Here is a 15,918-nt window from a genome sequence, read left to right on the forward strand (position 1 = left end):
AAGGTTTAATTAAAAATGAATTATAAAGAAAGGAAAGCGGCATGCTAAACCAATAGATAGTGTTTTTGATTACGCGCGTTGCACGATAGACATTAGTGTTTTCACATGACGTAACAAAAAGATAACATTGGTTATAATGAAAACTTGTTTACATTGATTTTCATTTTCTATCATACCTGCAATTTTACAAAGACAATGTTTCAATAGTGAGTGAATGTTAATTATTTTCACTTTCTTATATACATAAACTGTATAATACAATGACCAAGAAATAACAACAATGTTAGCACCTGATACTTGCTTAAAAACAAAATTTACACATTTTAAACATCATCACATTGATTATCAAAAGAAAAAGAAAGGAGAAAAAGAAAGGAATGAAGTTATTGAAAAGTTACTCATACAACTCCCAATCATTTGCCACTGTTATTTTTTCCATCTACCATGAAATACTAAATTAAATAAACAAAACAAACAAAAAAATGAAAAAGAAGAACTTTATCTAAGACTATGGGTATGGGGCTTGGGTTAGGGGAAAACGTCCAAGCCACCACCTTGGGTGGGCTTAGGTTAGGGCGTGGCCTTTGGGGCTTGGTTTCAAGCCATGCGTGGGACGGTCTTGACATTCGAGCTGGCGGCCTCCTATTCACTCACAACCGCTATGTCATAGCGGGCCATTTGAATGTTTGAATTTTAAATTCAAACCGTTTGGCCAAGCCAAGGGTCACCCCAACTCCCTATAAATGTAACCCCCAACCCCACCGGCTACCCCATCTCAAACCGTCACTATCCACCGCTACCCCACCGGCTACCCACTTGGACCCACGAGGAAGAATTGGCTCTCGTCACAAACATCGTTGACGCTATGAAGGGTCGGCAACCCGGCCAAACACGATATTGGCTGGAAGCATTCGAATCCTACCAACATAACATCCGACACGACCGTCACAACCTCAACACGTGCCAACATAAATGGCGCGAGCTACGGCCCAAGCTCGATCGTTTCAAGGCTTACTATGAAGCCGTTTCGAGCGGCGATTTAAGCCACGAGGACCGGTGGCTGTGGCGAACATTGAATTTTTAGGCAAGGAGCGAAAGGCGTTCGACAAAATCGCCATTTTTGAAATTTACCTAACGCTCTAGGTTTTTTATTTTCTAATTTTTAGGTATTATGTAATTTTTAGGATTATGTAATTTTTAGGATTATGTAATTTTTAAAAATCTAATGAAATTTTAGGTTTTTTTTTTATAAATGTGGTGTGAATTTTATAAAAATTTTTTTAATAATCTGCCAACCCAAGCGGTGCACCCACGCCCCGCCATACCCTACGAACACATCACTAGGCAGTGGGGGCTTCAATTACACGTGTCAACTTATGCCCCCAACCCAAGCCCCACCATACCCACGCTTTAAAGAGTTCACTGCACCATGCTATTCACCGCATGGGTTTACTTGTTTGACTAGCAATGTGCTAAAGATAAAGACAAGATAAATAAATAAATAAATAAATAAAAAGTTGCTTTTTTATATAAAGTAGTCAAGCTCTGCTTTTCATCAGTACCTTCTTTTACTTGTCCCTAGACCTGTCCACTTTGCTTGTAACCTTGGTTGACCAGGAATGGATGCAATGTGCAAGTTGGCATCCCTATCTCAATTATTATATTATAATAGAATACAAGAGAATGAGTTTTAGTCTTCAATAAATACTTTCGTCATTCAAACCACCACATAACACCCACTATCTATCACTCCCTCAACCTCGGCTCTTACATTGTCTAAAACTTATTTTACCCACACTTAAATTACCCTAATTCAACTTTGGAGTATTGCAAGTTCCAGGCTCTTCATCCTTTGTTCTTCCTTCTCGCTAATCCTTGGTATGATTCTTTTTATTTATTCTTGTAGTTATTCTAAATTGATATTATACTACTTTGGACCAAATAAAAGAAAAAAAAAGAAGAAATCTATTTACCCAAAATAATTAGATTTCCATACAAATCACAGATTGTGTTTTGGAAATGAAACATGCTTACATCTCATTTTTGGATCAACTCTATCATCAACCTACATACAGGTCTTGGGTTAAAATTAGATTATATAAGTTGGTGTTTAAGTTTAATGAGTTATTTTTATGGACAACGTGTGTGTATATATATATAAAAGTTTATGAAGTTTTGAAAATTCTAAGTTAAGATGATTTTGAGTTATGAGATATGATGTCAAAATGTCGTATATATAAATTTTAGAAAATATATACAACTTTTACTTAGGAGTTTTCTTTATTTATACATATAAGTGTATTTCAGGTGAGTAGACAAAGACCCAAATATAAAGATGTATTTTTACGTAAAATTATAAAGTAGACAAAGACCCAAAGTGTGTGCGGGTATATTTACTTCTCGAGTAGTTTCGTACGCGATCACCTAAATATACACCAAACTATGAGTTATTTTTATGGACAACGTGTGTGTATATATATATGTAGGATTATGAAGTTTTGAAAATTCTAAGTTAAGATGATTCTGAGTTATGAGATATTATGTCAAAATGTCGTATATATAAATTTTAATATATACAACTTATACTTGGGAGTTTTCCTTATTTAAACATATAAGTGTATTTCAGGTGAGTTTTTACATAAAAATATAAATACGTATTTTTACGTAAAATTATAAAGTAGACAAAGACCCAAAGTATGTGTGGGTATATTTACTTCTCGAGTAGCTATGTACGCAATCACCTAAATATACACCAATCTATGAGTTATTTTTATGGACGACGTGTGTGTGTGTATATATATATATATATAGGTTTATGAAGTTTTGAAAATTCTAAGTTAAGATGATTCTGAGTTATGAGATATTATGTCAAAATGTCGTAGATATAAATTTTAGAAAATATATACAACGTATACTTGGGAGTTTTCCTTATTTATACATATAAGTGTATTTCATGTCAGTTTTTACATAAAAATATAAAGATGTATTTTTACGTAAAATTATAAAGTAGACAAAGACCCAAAGTGTGTGTGGGTATATTTACTTCTCGAGTAGTTACATACACGATCACCTAAATATACAGCAATCTTGGATTTAGGTTCAAAGACACGATGCTTTCTATAGGATTATTTTTCTAGAATACATATTTAAAATAAATATATATTTATTCACCAAATTAGTCGTATCGGTTCTCGGGTTACTCTAAATTGTTGTTTTATATACCCAGACACGGTTTATTTTCAAAGTTGAGTACTAAAATAAGTCATGATTCCGTGCATTGTATATATTTATATATTTATAGAAAATATAAATATTATATATCCTTAATCACACGGGGATTAAGTTGTTCTTAAGGCTTAATACATATCTATCTACTATAATAAAAGAAACCAAGTTTTGGACACATGTCATTTATAGAGGGTATTCTCAAATCTATATTTATCTTATATTAACTAAATAAATAAATAATAAATTAATATTAAATATTATCATGCTTTAATAAAATATTATCCTCAAATCTAAATTGTTAATTTAACATATTTTTAAAACAAATATCTATTTTTCCTATTATCTTATATAAAACATATAAATAATAAATTAATATTAAATGTTATCCTAATTTATTAAAAATATAACTTTTTTATTAATTGGTATACAAAATTATATTTATTCAACTCGTGTAAAACGCGGGGTTTTAAAAATTATAACTTTTTTATTATTTACTATACAAAGTTACATTTATATAACACGTGTAATATACGAAGTTTTTAAAGATATAACTTTTTATCATTTGCTATGTAAAACTAGATTTATTCAACATGTGTAATACACGGGGTTTTTAAGGATACATTTTTTTATTATTTGGTAGATATTTCAACCTGACTATACACGGGATTTTAAAGGTACGACGTTTTTAGTATTTAATATAAAAAATTACATTTATTTAATATGTGTAATACACATGGTTTTTAAAGATATGACTTCTTTTAGATCTATTCAACATGTGTAACATAAGGGTTTTCAAGGATGTAATATTTTTATTATTTGGTAGATTTATTCAACCCGATTATACACGGGTGTTTAAAAGATACGACGTTTTTAGTATTTAGTATACAAAATTACATTTATTTAATCTGTGTAATACACATGATTTTTAAAGATATAACTATTTTTTATTATCTGATATATAAAATTAAATTTATTTAACCCATACAATATGCGGGGTTCATAAAGATGTAACTTTTTATTATTTAATATATAAAATTACATTTATTCAATTCGTGTAATACACGGGGTTCTAACCTAGTACGAGATATAAATGAGATTAAGCGATCATAGAAATATTGTTTCCCATTAAGATAATAACCTTCCCATGGAGTCGTTTACTTAACGATTCGGTAGAGATCAGTGACGAACATTATAACCGTATTCCCTCTGATGGAAACTTATTTTTTCGCTATTTACTAGGGATGCCTTAGTATTAGCATACATAAAGCGAGCTTATGGTTCAAGTCAGTTTTATCTTGCACAAGAATATTAAGGTGAGTTCATAACCCCTACTTTTTATAGTTTTACATTTTTATAAATGTTTTCGGTGGTGGAAAGACATGCAAGTTTTGCAAAAGCAAAAAATATTTCGCTAAACAAAAATTACGTATTTCTAAACCATGTTACAAACGAATTCCAATTAACACAAATGGTTTATGAAAGATTTATGCTAAACATACCGGTTTTACAAAAACATACGCGTTTTTCAAAACATGCATGAGTTTCATGACTAGTGACGGGATTGTCCTAGTACACTATAAAAGGCGTAGTAAAATAGTAAAAGAAAGAAAACAAGACCCAATCACAAACTCACAGGTAGCCAAAGTTACTATTCCTAGACTTTGAAATTTAATAGATTTATTATTATTATTATTATAATTATTATTATTATTATTATTATTATTATTATTATTATTATTATTATTATTATTATTATTATTATTATTACTAGTAGGTAACCCACGCATTGCGGCGGATTCGATAGTACTCGGCGGAAACATGATACACATCACACAACTATGCTATCTAGCTATAACTACTAATTGAACTTTTGAAGTCCTCTTTTAGCTTTTAAACCAGTTTAGCTAAAACATTCTTTTGCTAAGCAAAATGTTCTTGATAGTTAATCTCATAGACAAGCTTTGGCTAAAAATATTGATACAGGGAACCAACGAAATGGAACAAATATTTGGGGACAATGGAGTTATAAAAGGAAGGTTTGGTGAAGTTAATTCTACAGTTGCATTTTGTTAAATGACTTCTTTTAACTTGTTTATTCTTAAAATAACTATTTTAATGCCATAGTTTTAAAATGATTGGCTAATTTGTGGCAACATATAAATATTAAAACAAATATAATTTCACAGCAATAATACGCAAAACATTGAAAAATGGGTTAAATAAGTCGTGTTCGTGTCTACCAGCAAACTCATGTCATTTTCTAGCGACCCAATTAACCCTCGTATAACCGGAAACAACTGTTCTTGTAAAGCAAGCGAATTCGGGTTCGACGAGATACAAATTGGTCAACATATACTTCACAACATGACTTCTTTTGCATCTTACAACGGTATCATAATTTTAGGTCAAGAGAACACAATATGGGCTAAACGTGACAACTTAGTGATGGATGTAATTTTACAGTCATCAGATATGAGAGTAAGATCCTTGTACACACAATTTGGAAAGTATGATGTAACTGTTAGTTTACATAAATAAAAACACAACAAACTTAAATTTCAAACAAAGAATTAAACAACTGAAACAGAGTTTAAACCAAACTAGAAAGAGAAAGATGAGTTGTTAGATGGGTTGTTAGTTTACATAAATAAAAACACAACAAACTTTAATTACTGGAAACTTTGCTTTTCATATTGCAGAATGTGAAGTGGTTTTGTCACACGGAACATTCGATTTGGTATCAAGCAGTTTTGATGGCGACAACTTATGCGAGTGAAACTACAAGACACCAGGTAAAATCAAGTCACATATAGACTTACCTGATCAACTAATGAATTCGACATTCCCTCTTTATCGAAGAATTTTTAGAATTTAGATCCTTGCTTGCCTTAATATAATAAGAGTACCCCAAACATACATACTGTTACTTCAAAAAGGTAGTTTAACTGCACAAAACAGCGAGAAAAACATCAACAAATAGCAGAAAAAACAACATATAAAAAAGCAAAAAGCGTCGGTAAATTGACTTCCTAACCCATCACAACCCCTAGTGTGAAACTGCAAACAACAATAGAAAAAACAACATAAAAAATCAAAATAAGCTCTTCTACCTTGTGTTTCTTTTGCCACACCTCCCCAATTAAGGTCATATCGTCTACTTTTTATTTACGTAGAATTCTGGCTACAGACAGATGAAAAAATGATTAATAAAGTTAGGTGCCCTAATCTTACCACAACAAAATCGATGACTGTAAAATTACATCCAAATGTTAGGCCCAAATCTAAATCCTACACTGTTAAACCCAAACCCTAAGCAACATGCAACCAAAACACAACAAACTTAAATTTCAAACAAAGAATTAAACAACTGAAACTGAGTTTAAACTAAACTAGAAAGAGAAAGATGGGTTGTTAGCTGCCTAGGCCACTTTTCAATCTACTTTCTTATATTAGAGTAAACTGCCATTTTGATCCCTGTGGTTTGGTCACTTTTGCCACTTTAGTGCAAAACTCAAACTTTTTGCATCTAGGTCCCTGTGGTTTCAGTTTTATTGCCATTTTGGTCCAAAAATGAAATTAGGTCATATTTGCCTTATAAAATGTTGCTCTTTTGTCATTTTCCGCAAGGGCAAAATGATCATTTCTATTTTATAAATAAATACCATATTTTATAAGACAAATATGACCTGATTTACCCCTGAGGAAAATGATAAAATTGCAGGATTTTATAAGACAAATATGATCTGATGTCATTTTTGGACCAAAATGGCAATAAAACTGAAACCACAGGGACCTAGATGCAAAAAGTTTGAGTTTTGGACTAAAGTGGCAAAAATGACCAAACCACAGGGACCAAAATGGCAGTTTACTCCTTATATTATAAGCAGTCATCTTTCATTTATATGCTGTTAGTTGGCTGTAGACCGTTTGAAAAAAGTTGATCTTTGTTCATTAGCTAATAAAAAAAAGAACCATAGAATTCGCTAAATAAAAAAGCTTAAACCCAAACCACATCTGCCTAGCTTAACTAAGCTTCATAATTATAAAAGCATACAATAGTCAGAGCACACAGAGTCGCAGGGTGATCAGATATTGCTTGTAAAACGAATCAGGACCTTAAGGTAGCGCTACTAACACTTGGGTGAACATTGAATGTTCTAAGATGTAAAAATGACCAAAGAATATAAATGATAATTAGTAACAAATAAAAAATTCAAGACTACAGCCTGAGCATTGAGTTTAACATAGTGCAACATCTAAGGTATGTACAACGAACAACTGAAGGCAAAAATAACACTTGACCCATTGATTAAATAAATAGTTAATGCATTTTAAAGAAAACTGAATCATTATGTTTAGCATTTAAAAAACTGGGCATGCTTAACAACAAATTCAAGATCATGCTAAACCCAGATTAGTGACTAGATGTTTGAATGTGTTTTACAAAGAGATAGATACAATCATACCACAATCAAATAACAATTGATAGTATCAGATTACAATTTAGAAAACATAGGTCCAAAAATCCCAATAATCATGCAAATTGTAACCATAGTTATATGAATAACTGACAGATCAAGATGTATTATTAAGAACATTTAAAGTTTTCAATTCAGAAACAACCTTCATATAGCTTTCAAGATCTAATAAATTACAAAACATGGGACCAAACATCCATATACTCATGAAACTAGTAACATAAGCGATCACCTCAACTCTCAGCTTTCTAGACTTAATAATTTCAAAAGTGCTTAAATCTTTTATAAAGTTTGTCAAAGGATAGAAAAACATTGACCCATTAACTCAAAAGACACCTAAATACTCTTAACTCTCAGCTTTCTAGAACAAATTCTGATTGATCATGGACTTCAAGATATGAAGGTTCAACAAGGATGGATAAACCGGTAGGAATATGAGTATGGTTCTGGGCGGCGATACAGGTTGGCTTATCCACTTTTCATGGTAGACGGTTATGTGAACAAATTATAGGCGCTAATAGCTAATTTTGGGCCATTAGGCCCAAAACTGTCGATGGCCCAAAATTAACTATTAGCGCCAGCAACCGAACATCGGCAGTTCTAGGCCTGATGGCCCAAAATTAGCTATTAGCGCCTATAATTTGTTCACATAACCGTCTACCATGAAAAGTGGATAAGCCAACCTGTATCGCCGCCCAGAACCATACTCATATTCCTACCGGTTTATCCATCCTTGTTGAACCTTCTTATCTTGAAGTCCATGATCAATCAGAATTTGTTCTAGAAAGCTGAGAGTTAAGAGTATTTAGGTGTCTTTTGAGTCAATGGGTCAATGTTTTTCTATCCTTTGACAAACTTTATAAAAGATTTAAGCACTTTTGAAATTATTAAGTCTAGAAAGCTGAGAGTTGAGGTGATCGCTTATGTTACTAGTTTCATGAGTATATGGATGTTTGGTCCCATGTTTTGTAATTTATTAGATCTTGAAAGCTATATGAAGGTTGTTTCTGAATTGAAAACTTTAAATGTTTTTAGTAATACATCTTGATCTGTCAGTTATTCATATAACTATGGTTACAATTTGCATGATTATTGGGATTTTTGGACCTATGTTTTCTATATTGTAATCTGATACTATCAGTTGTTATTTGATTGTGGTATGATGGTATCTATCTCTTTGTAAAACACATTCAAACATCTAGTCACTAATCTGGGTTTAGCATGATCTTGAATTTGTTGTTAAGCATGCCCAGTTTTTTAATTGCTAAACACAATGATTCAGTTTTCTTTAAAATGCATTAACTATTTTTTTAATCAATGGGTCAAATGTTATTTTTGCCTTCAGTTGTTCGTTGTACATACCTCAGATGTTGCACTATGTTAAACTCAATGCTCAGGCTGTTGTCTTGAATTTTTTATTTGTTACTAATTATCATTTATATTCTTTGGTCATTTTTACATCTTAGAACATTCAATGTTCACCCAAGTGTTAGTAGCGCTACCTTAAGGTCCTGATTCGTTTTACAAGCAATATCTGATCACCCTGCGACTCTGTGTGCTCTGACTATTGTATGCTTTTATAATTATGAAGCTTAGTTAAGCTAGGCAGATGTGGTTTGGGTTTAAGCTTTTTTATTTAGCGAATTCTACGGTTCTTTTTTTATTAGCTAATGAACAAATATCAACTTTTTTCAAACAGTCTGCAGCCAACAAACAACATATAAATGAAAGATGACTGCCTATAATATAATAAGAAAGTAGATTGAAATGTGGCCTAGGCAGCTAACAACCCATCTTTCTCTTTCTAGTTTGTTTTAAACTCAGTTTCAGTTGTTTAATTCTTTGTTTGAAATTTAACTAGAAAGAGAAAGATGAGTTGTTAGATGGGTTGTTAGTTTACATAAATAAAAACACAATAAACTTTAATTACTGGAAACTTTGCTTTTCATATTGCAGAATGTGAAGTGGTTTTGTCACACGGAACATTCGATTTGGTATCAAGCAGTTTTGATGGCGACAACTTATGCGAGTGAAACTACAAGACACCAGGTAAAATCAAGTCACATATAGACTTACCTGATCAACTAATGAATTCGACATTCCCTCTTTATCGAAGAATTTTTAGAATTTAGATCCTTGCTTGCCTTAATATAATAAGAGTACCCCAAACATACATACTGTTACTTCAAAAAGGTAGTTTAACTGCACAAAACAACGAGAAAAACATCAACAAATAGCAGAAAAAACAACATATAAAAAAGCAAAAAGCGTCGGTAAATTGACTTCCTAACCCATCACAACCCCTAGTGTGAAATTGCAAACAACAATAGAAAAAACAACATAAAAAATCAAAATAAGCTCTTCTACCTTGTGTTTCTTTTGCCACACCTCCCAATTAAGGTCATATCGTCTACTTTTTATTTACGTAGAATTCTGGCTACAGACAGATGAAAAAATGATTAATAAAGTTAGGTGCCCTAATCATACCACAACAAAATCGATGACTGTAAAATTACATCCAAATGTTAGGCCCAAATCTAAATCCTACACTGTTAAACCCAAACCCTAAGCAACATGCAACCAAAACACAACAAACTTAAATTTCCAACAAAGAATTAAACAACTGAAACTGAGTTAAAACTAAACTAGAAAGAGAAAGATGGGTTGTTAGCTGCCTAGGCCACTTTTCAATCTACTTTCTTATATTAGAGTAAATTGCCATTTTGATCCCTGTGGTTTGGTCAGTTTTGCCACTTTAGTGCAAAACTCAAACTTTTTGCATCTAGGTCCCTGTGGTTTCAGTTTTATTGCCATTTTGGTCCAAAAATGAAATCAGGTCATATTTGCCTTATAGAATGTTGCTCTTTTGTCATTTTCCGCAGGGGCAAAATGATCATTTCTATTTTATAAATAAATACCATATTTTATAAGACAAATATGACCTGATTTACCCCTGAGGAAAATGATAAAATTGCAGGATTTTATAAGACAAATATGATCTGATGTCATTTTTGGACCAAAATGGCAATAAAACTGAAACCACAGGGACCTAGATGCAAAAAGTTTGAGTTTTGGACTAAAGTGGCAAAAATGACCAAACCACAGGGACCAAAATGGCAGTTTACTCCTTATATTATAAGCAGTCATCTTTCATTTATATGCTGTTAGTTGGCTGTAGACCGTTTGAAAAAAGTTGATCTTTGTTCATTAGCTAATAAAAAAAGAACCATAGAATTCGCTAAATAAAAAAGCTTAAACCCAAACCACATCTGCCTAGCTTAACTAAGCTTCATAATTATAAAAGCATACAATAGTCAGAGCACACAGAGTCGCAGGGTGATCAGATATTGCTTGTAAAACGAATCAGGACCTTAAGGTAGCGCTACTAACACTTGGGTGAACATTGAATGTTCTAAGATGTAAAAATGACCAAAGAATATAAATGATAATTAGTAACAAATAAAAAATTCAAGACAACAGCCTGAGCATTGAGTTTAACATAGTGCAACATCTGAGGTATGTACAACGAACAACTGAAGGCAAAATAACATTTGACCCATTGATTAAAAAAATAGTTAATGCATTTTAAAGAAAACTGAATCATTGTGTTTAGCATTTAAAAAACTGGGCATGCTTAACAACAAATTCAAGATCATGCTAAACCCAGATTAGTGACTAGATGTTTGAATGTGTTTTACAAAGAGATAGATACCATCATACCACAATCAAATAACAACTGATAGTATCAGATTACAATTTAGAAAACATAGGTCCAAAAATCCCAATAATCATGCAAATTGTAGCCATAGTTATATGAATAACTGACAGATCAAGATGTATTACTAAAAACATTTAAAGTTTTCAATTCAGAAACAACCTTCATATAGCTTTCAAGATCTAATAAATTACAAAACATGGGACCAAACATCCATATACTCATGAAACTAGTAACATAAGCGATCACCTCAACTCTCAGCTTTCTAGACTTAATAATTTCAAAAGTGCTTAAATCTTTTATAAAGTTTGTCAAAGGATAGAAAAACATTGACCCATTGACTCAAAAGACACCTAAATACTCTTAACTCTCAGCTTTCTAGAACAAATTCTGATTGATCATGGACTTCAAGATATGAAGGTTCAACAAGGATGGATAAACCGGTAGGAATATGAGTATGGTTCTGGGCGGCGATACAGGTTGGCTTATCCACTTTTCATGGTAGACGGTTATGTGAACAAATTATAGGCGCTAATAGCTAATTTTGGGCCATTAGGCCCAAAACTGTCGATGGCCCAAAATTAACTATTAGCGCCAGCAACCGAACATCGGCAGTTCTAGGCCTGATGGCCCAAAATTAGCTATTAGCGCCTATAATTTGTTCACATAACCGTCTACCATGAAAAGTGGATAAGCCAACCTGTATCGCCGCCCAGAACCATACTCATATTCCTACCGGTTTATCCATCCTTGTTGAACCTTCTTATCTTGAAGTCCATGATCAATCAGAATTTGTTCTAGAAAGCTTAGAGTTAAGAGTATTTAGGTGTCTTTTGAGTCAATGGGTCAATGTTTTTCTATCCTTTGACAAACTTTATAAAAGATTTAAGCACTTTTGAAATTATTAAGTCTAGAAAGCTGAGAGTTGAGGTGATCGCTTATGTTACTAGTTTCATGAGTATATGGATGTTTGGTCCCATGTTTTGTAATTTATTAGATCTTGAAAGCTATATGAAGGTTGTTTCTGAATTGAAAACTTTAAATGTTTTTAGTAATACATCTTGATCTGTCAGTTATTCATATAACTATGGTTACAATTTGCATGATTATTGGGATTTTTGGACCTATGTTTTCTAAATTGTAATCTGATACTATCAGTTGTTATTTGATTGTGGTATGATGGTATCTATCTCTTTGTAAAACACATTCAAACATCTAGTCACTAATCTGGGTTTAGCATGATCTTGAATTTGTTGTTAAGCATGCCCAGTTTTTTAAATGCTAAACACAATGATTCAGTTTTCTTTAAAATGCATTAACTATTTTTTTAATCAATGGGTCAAATGTTATTTTTGCCTTCAGTTGTTCGTTGTACATACCTCAGATGTTGCACTATGTTAAACTCAATGCTCAGGCTGTTGTCTTGAATTTTTTATTTGTTACTAATTATCATTTATATTCTTTGGTCATTTTTACATCTTAGAACATTCAATGTTCACCCAAGTGTTAGTAGCGCTACCTTAAGGTCCTGATTCGTTTTACAAGCAATATCTGATCACCCTGCGACTCTGTGTGCTCTGACTATTGTATGCTTTTATAATTATGAAGCTTAGTTAAGCTAGGCAGATGTGGTTTGGGTTTAAGCTTTTTTATTTAGCGAATTCTACGGTTCTTTTTTTATTAGCTAATGAACAAAGATCAACTTTTTTCAAACAGTCTGCAGCCAACAAACAACATATAAATGAAAGATGACTGCCTATAATATAATAAGAAAGTAGATTGAAATGTGGCCTAGGCAGCTAACAACCCATCTTTCTCTTTCTAGTTTGTTTTAAACTCAGTTTCAGTTGTTTAATTCTTTGTTTGAAATTTAAGTTTGTTGTGTTTTGGTTGCATGTTCCTTAGGGTTTGGGTTTAACAGTGTAGGATTTAGATTTGGGCCTAACATTTGGATGTAATTTTAAAGTCATGGATTTTGTTGTGGTAAGATTAGGGCACCTAACTTTGTTAATCATTTTTTCATCTGTCTGTAGCCGGAATTGTACATAAATAAAAAGTAGACGATATGACCTTAATTGGGGAGGTGTAGCAAAAGAAACACAAGGTAGAAGAGCTTATTTTGATTTTTTATGTTGTTTTTTCTATTGTTGTTTGCAGTTTCACACTAGGTGTTGTGATGGGTTAGGAAGTCAATTTACCGGCGCTTTTTGCTTTTTTATATGTTGTTTTTTCTGCTATTTGTTGTTGTTTTTCTTGTTGTTTTGTGCAGTTAAACTACCTTTTTGAAAGTAACAGTATGTATGTTTGGGGTACTCTTATTATATTAATGCAAGCAAGGAGCTAAATTCTACAAATTCTTCGATAAAATGGGCATGTCGAATTCATTAGTTGATCAGGTAAGTCTATATATGACTGGATTTTACCTGCTGTCTTATGTCGCCATCAAAACTGCTTGACACCAAATCAAATGTTCCGTGTGACAAAACCACTTCACATTCTGCACTATGAAAAGCAAAGTTCCCGGTAATTAAAGCGCACCAATGGTTATTTTTTCTAACCTTGAACATCAGTTGAAAGTAAAACAAAACCTTTTGTTCTAGATCAATCTAATCGCCCTGACAAAATATGCAATTAACAATAAGTAAACAAGACAAAAGTTATAATCAGATGGGAAGCCGTAACCTAATTGAGACATTGTAATCGAACCTGTAAAGATCGAATGGCATACACCCTTAAATGATGCGAAGCCCAAATTGAACCCTAAGCCTTAATAGAGTTGAAATCCAGTCACTTAGCAACCAAATCGTTGAACCCTAGCAGCAAGTTTGATGGAAGATGGTGGCAACTGGTGGTTTCAGCGGTGTTTATTGTTGCGATTTGAGAGAGAGAGGTCTCATATCTGAAAGGGAGGCGGTGAAATGTGAAATTTAGGGTTTTGAGATTCACGTGTTTTAAGACAGTGATATAAGGCACCAGATGTCACACCCCAACCGATGGCGGAAACATCGGGGCGCGACACTGAGGGAAACAGATTGTCCAGAAGTTTCCATACCAATTATATATTTACTAGATATTTAAAGCAACATGTCCCATACCATGTCATAAATGATAATACAATTATTACAGAAATATCTAGTCAAATTGTTCTGTTCCGAAAACTCAGATTTTTATTACAGACAATTGTTTATTAGTTTCTAGACCTTCCCTAGCCTCGATTTCATCACCGTGCAAATAAGCATCCTAGCAACTTAAGCACCTGTCACATACGTTAAGGTAAAAGTCAATACACATAGTGTAAAGGCGAGCATACAAGTTTGATAATAGCATATAGAGTTCAAAAGCGTTACGCATAACCAGCACGTACACAGAGTGAAATGAGGCATGTTAGTTATCGACATGAACCCATCGATACCAATGACTGCGGATTGACTGCCCAAGGCAGTTCACGATACATACTAACCATTGTGAGCCACGTAGGTAATTGTCCTTAACAACCCCCGAGTGAACGGGTGCTGAGTCCAAACTAATAGTACTATCGTTGCTAAGGCAGGTAGAGAGCATTCCATGTGTAACCGTAACAAACAGCATTCATTAAGTCACGTATACATGCGATAGCGGTTAGCGTTTAAAGTATTGCGTAGTGTGTTTGATGTGGTTTTGTATGAGTAACGTATGTAACACCCAAAAGTGCGTAAAGCAAAAAGGGATCGAGTATACTCACGTCGATTGATGGATTGAAGGGAGTGCTAGAGAGTAGGGTTAGCCTGAACAGTTTGATATTAAAACGATAAGTGATACGCAAAACGATGAAAAGTACAAGTGAGTCGGACAACGGTTCGATCGGATGGTAATCCGTCGGTCAGCCAGTCGTGCGAGTGGTAGTCCGCTCGGACGGTCGTCCGGTCGGTTGGCCGTTCGAGTGGATTGTTTCTTCCTTTGGGAAAGATGTGTTTGTGTATGATGGCTTGACTTTTGAAGTTTTTGTTGTAGCATTTTGAAAACAGTGAAGTATCTCTACCTTTCAGGTCGGTCGATCGATCGATCGGTCGGTCGATCGGACAGCAACCCGATTGGTTGGGCACTTCAATGAGAATAAGTTCGCAGCAGGTTGACACACGATCGGACGGTCTTTCGATTGGGTGGCATCCTTTATCCATTGAACATGTCAAAAATTGTTTATGTGTTGAAGTTTCGAAACATCACATAGTCGGATGGTCGGTCGAACGAGTGGTAGCTCGATCGAACGGCAATCCGTTCGGTGTTCCAAAACCCTTGAGAGTTGATTTTAAAAATTAGGTAGGACCAAGGTGCAAGTCGTTCGGATTGGCCAGTCGTTCGGACAGTAGTCCGTTCGGACAGCAGTTCGTTCGGACGGTAGTCTGTTCGGACGATGCTCCGTCCTGGTCAACTTGTTCGTCTTACACTTGGTTGTTTTGATTGTTTGTCATTTTATAGAGGCGTTTTGATAACGAGTTAAGCAACATAAACTTTGTCAAT

At 33.5% G+C, this 15,918-nt stretch overlaps 1 protein-coding gene across 3 annotated transcripts in view; it reads left to right on the forward strand.

Annotated features, from left to right (window-relative positions):
- Positions 1-1,619: 1,619 nt before the first annotated feature.
- The window catches only part of LOC110877512, a 31,779-nt gene continuing 17,480 nt past the window's right edge, over positions 1,620-15,918 (forward strand). Inside the window, exons 1-5 of one of the 3 annotated variants that reach the window (XM_035977371.1) lie at positions 1,620-1,878; positions 4,468-4,541; positions 5,633-5,706; positions 5,928-6,020; positions 9,663-9,755. In XM_035977371.1, the coding sequence (XP_035833264.1) occupies positions 5,674-5,706; positions 5,928-6,020; positions 9,663-9,755 (219 nt within the window). In that variant the 5' untranslated portion in view covers positions 1,620-1,878; positions 4,468-4,541; positions 5,633-5,673. Of the gene's footprint in view, positions 1,879-4,467; positions 4,542-5,211; positions 5,408-5,632; positions 5,707-5,927; positions 6,021-9,662; positions 9,756-15,918 lie in introns of those variants that run through there. The other 2 variants (XM_035977370.1, XR_002557079.2) reach the window with 2 other exon arrangements.

This window comes from Helianthus annuus, chromosome 9 (genome assembly GCF_002127325.2).
Source record: "Helianthus annuus cultivar XRQ/B chromosome 9, HanXRQr2.0-SUNRISE, whole genome shotgun sequence".
NCBI classification, from domain to species: Eukaryota; Viridiplantae; Streptophyta; class Magnoliopsida; order Asterales; family Asteraceae; genus Helianthus; species Helianthus annuus.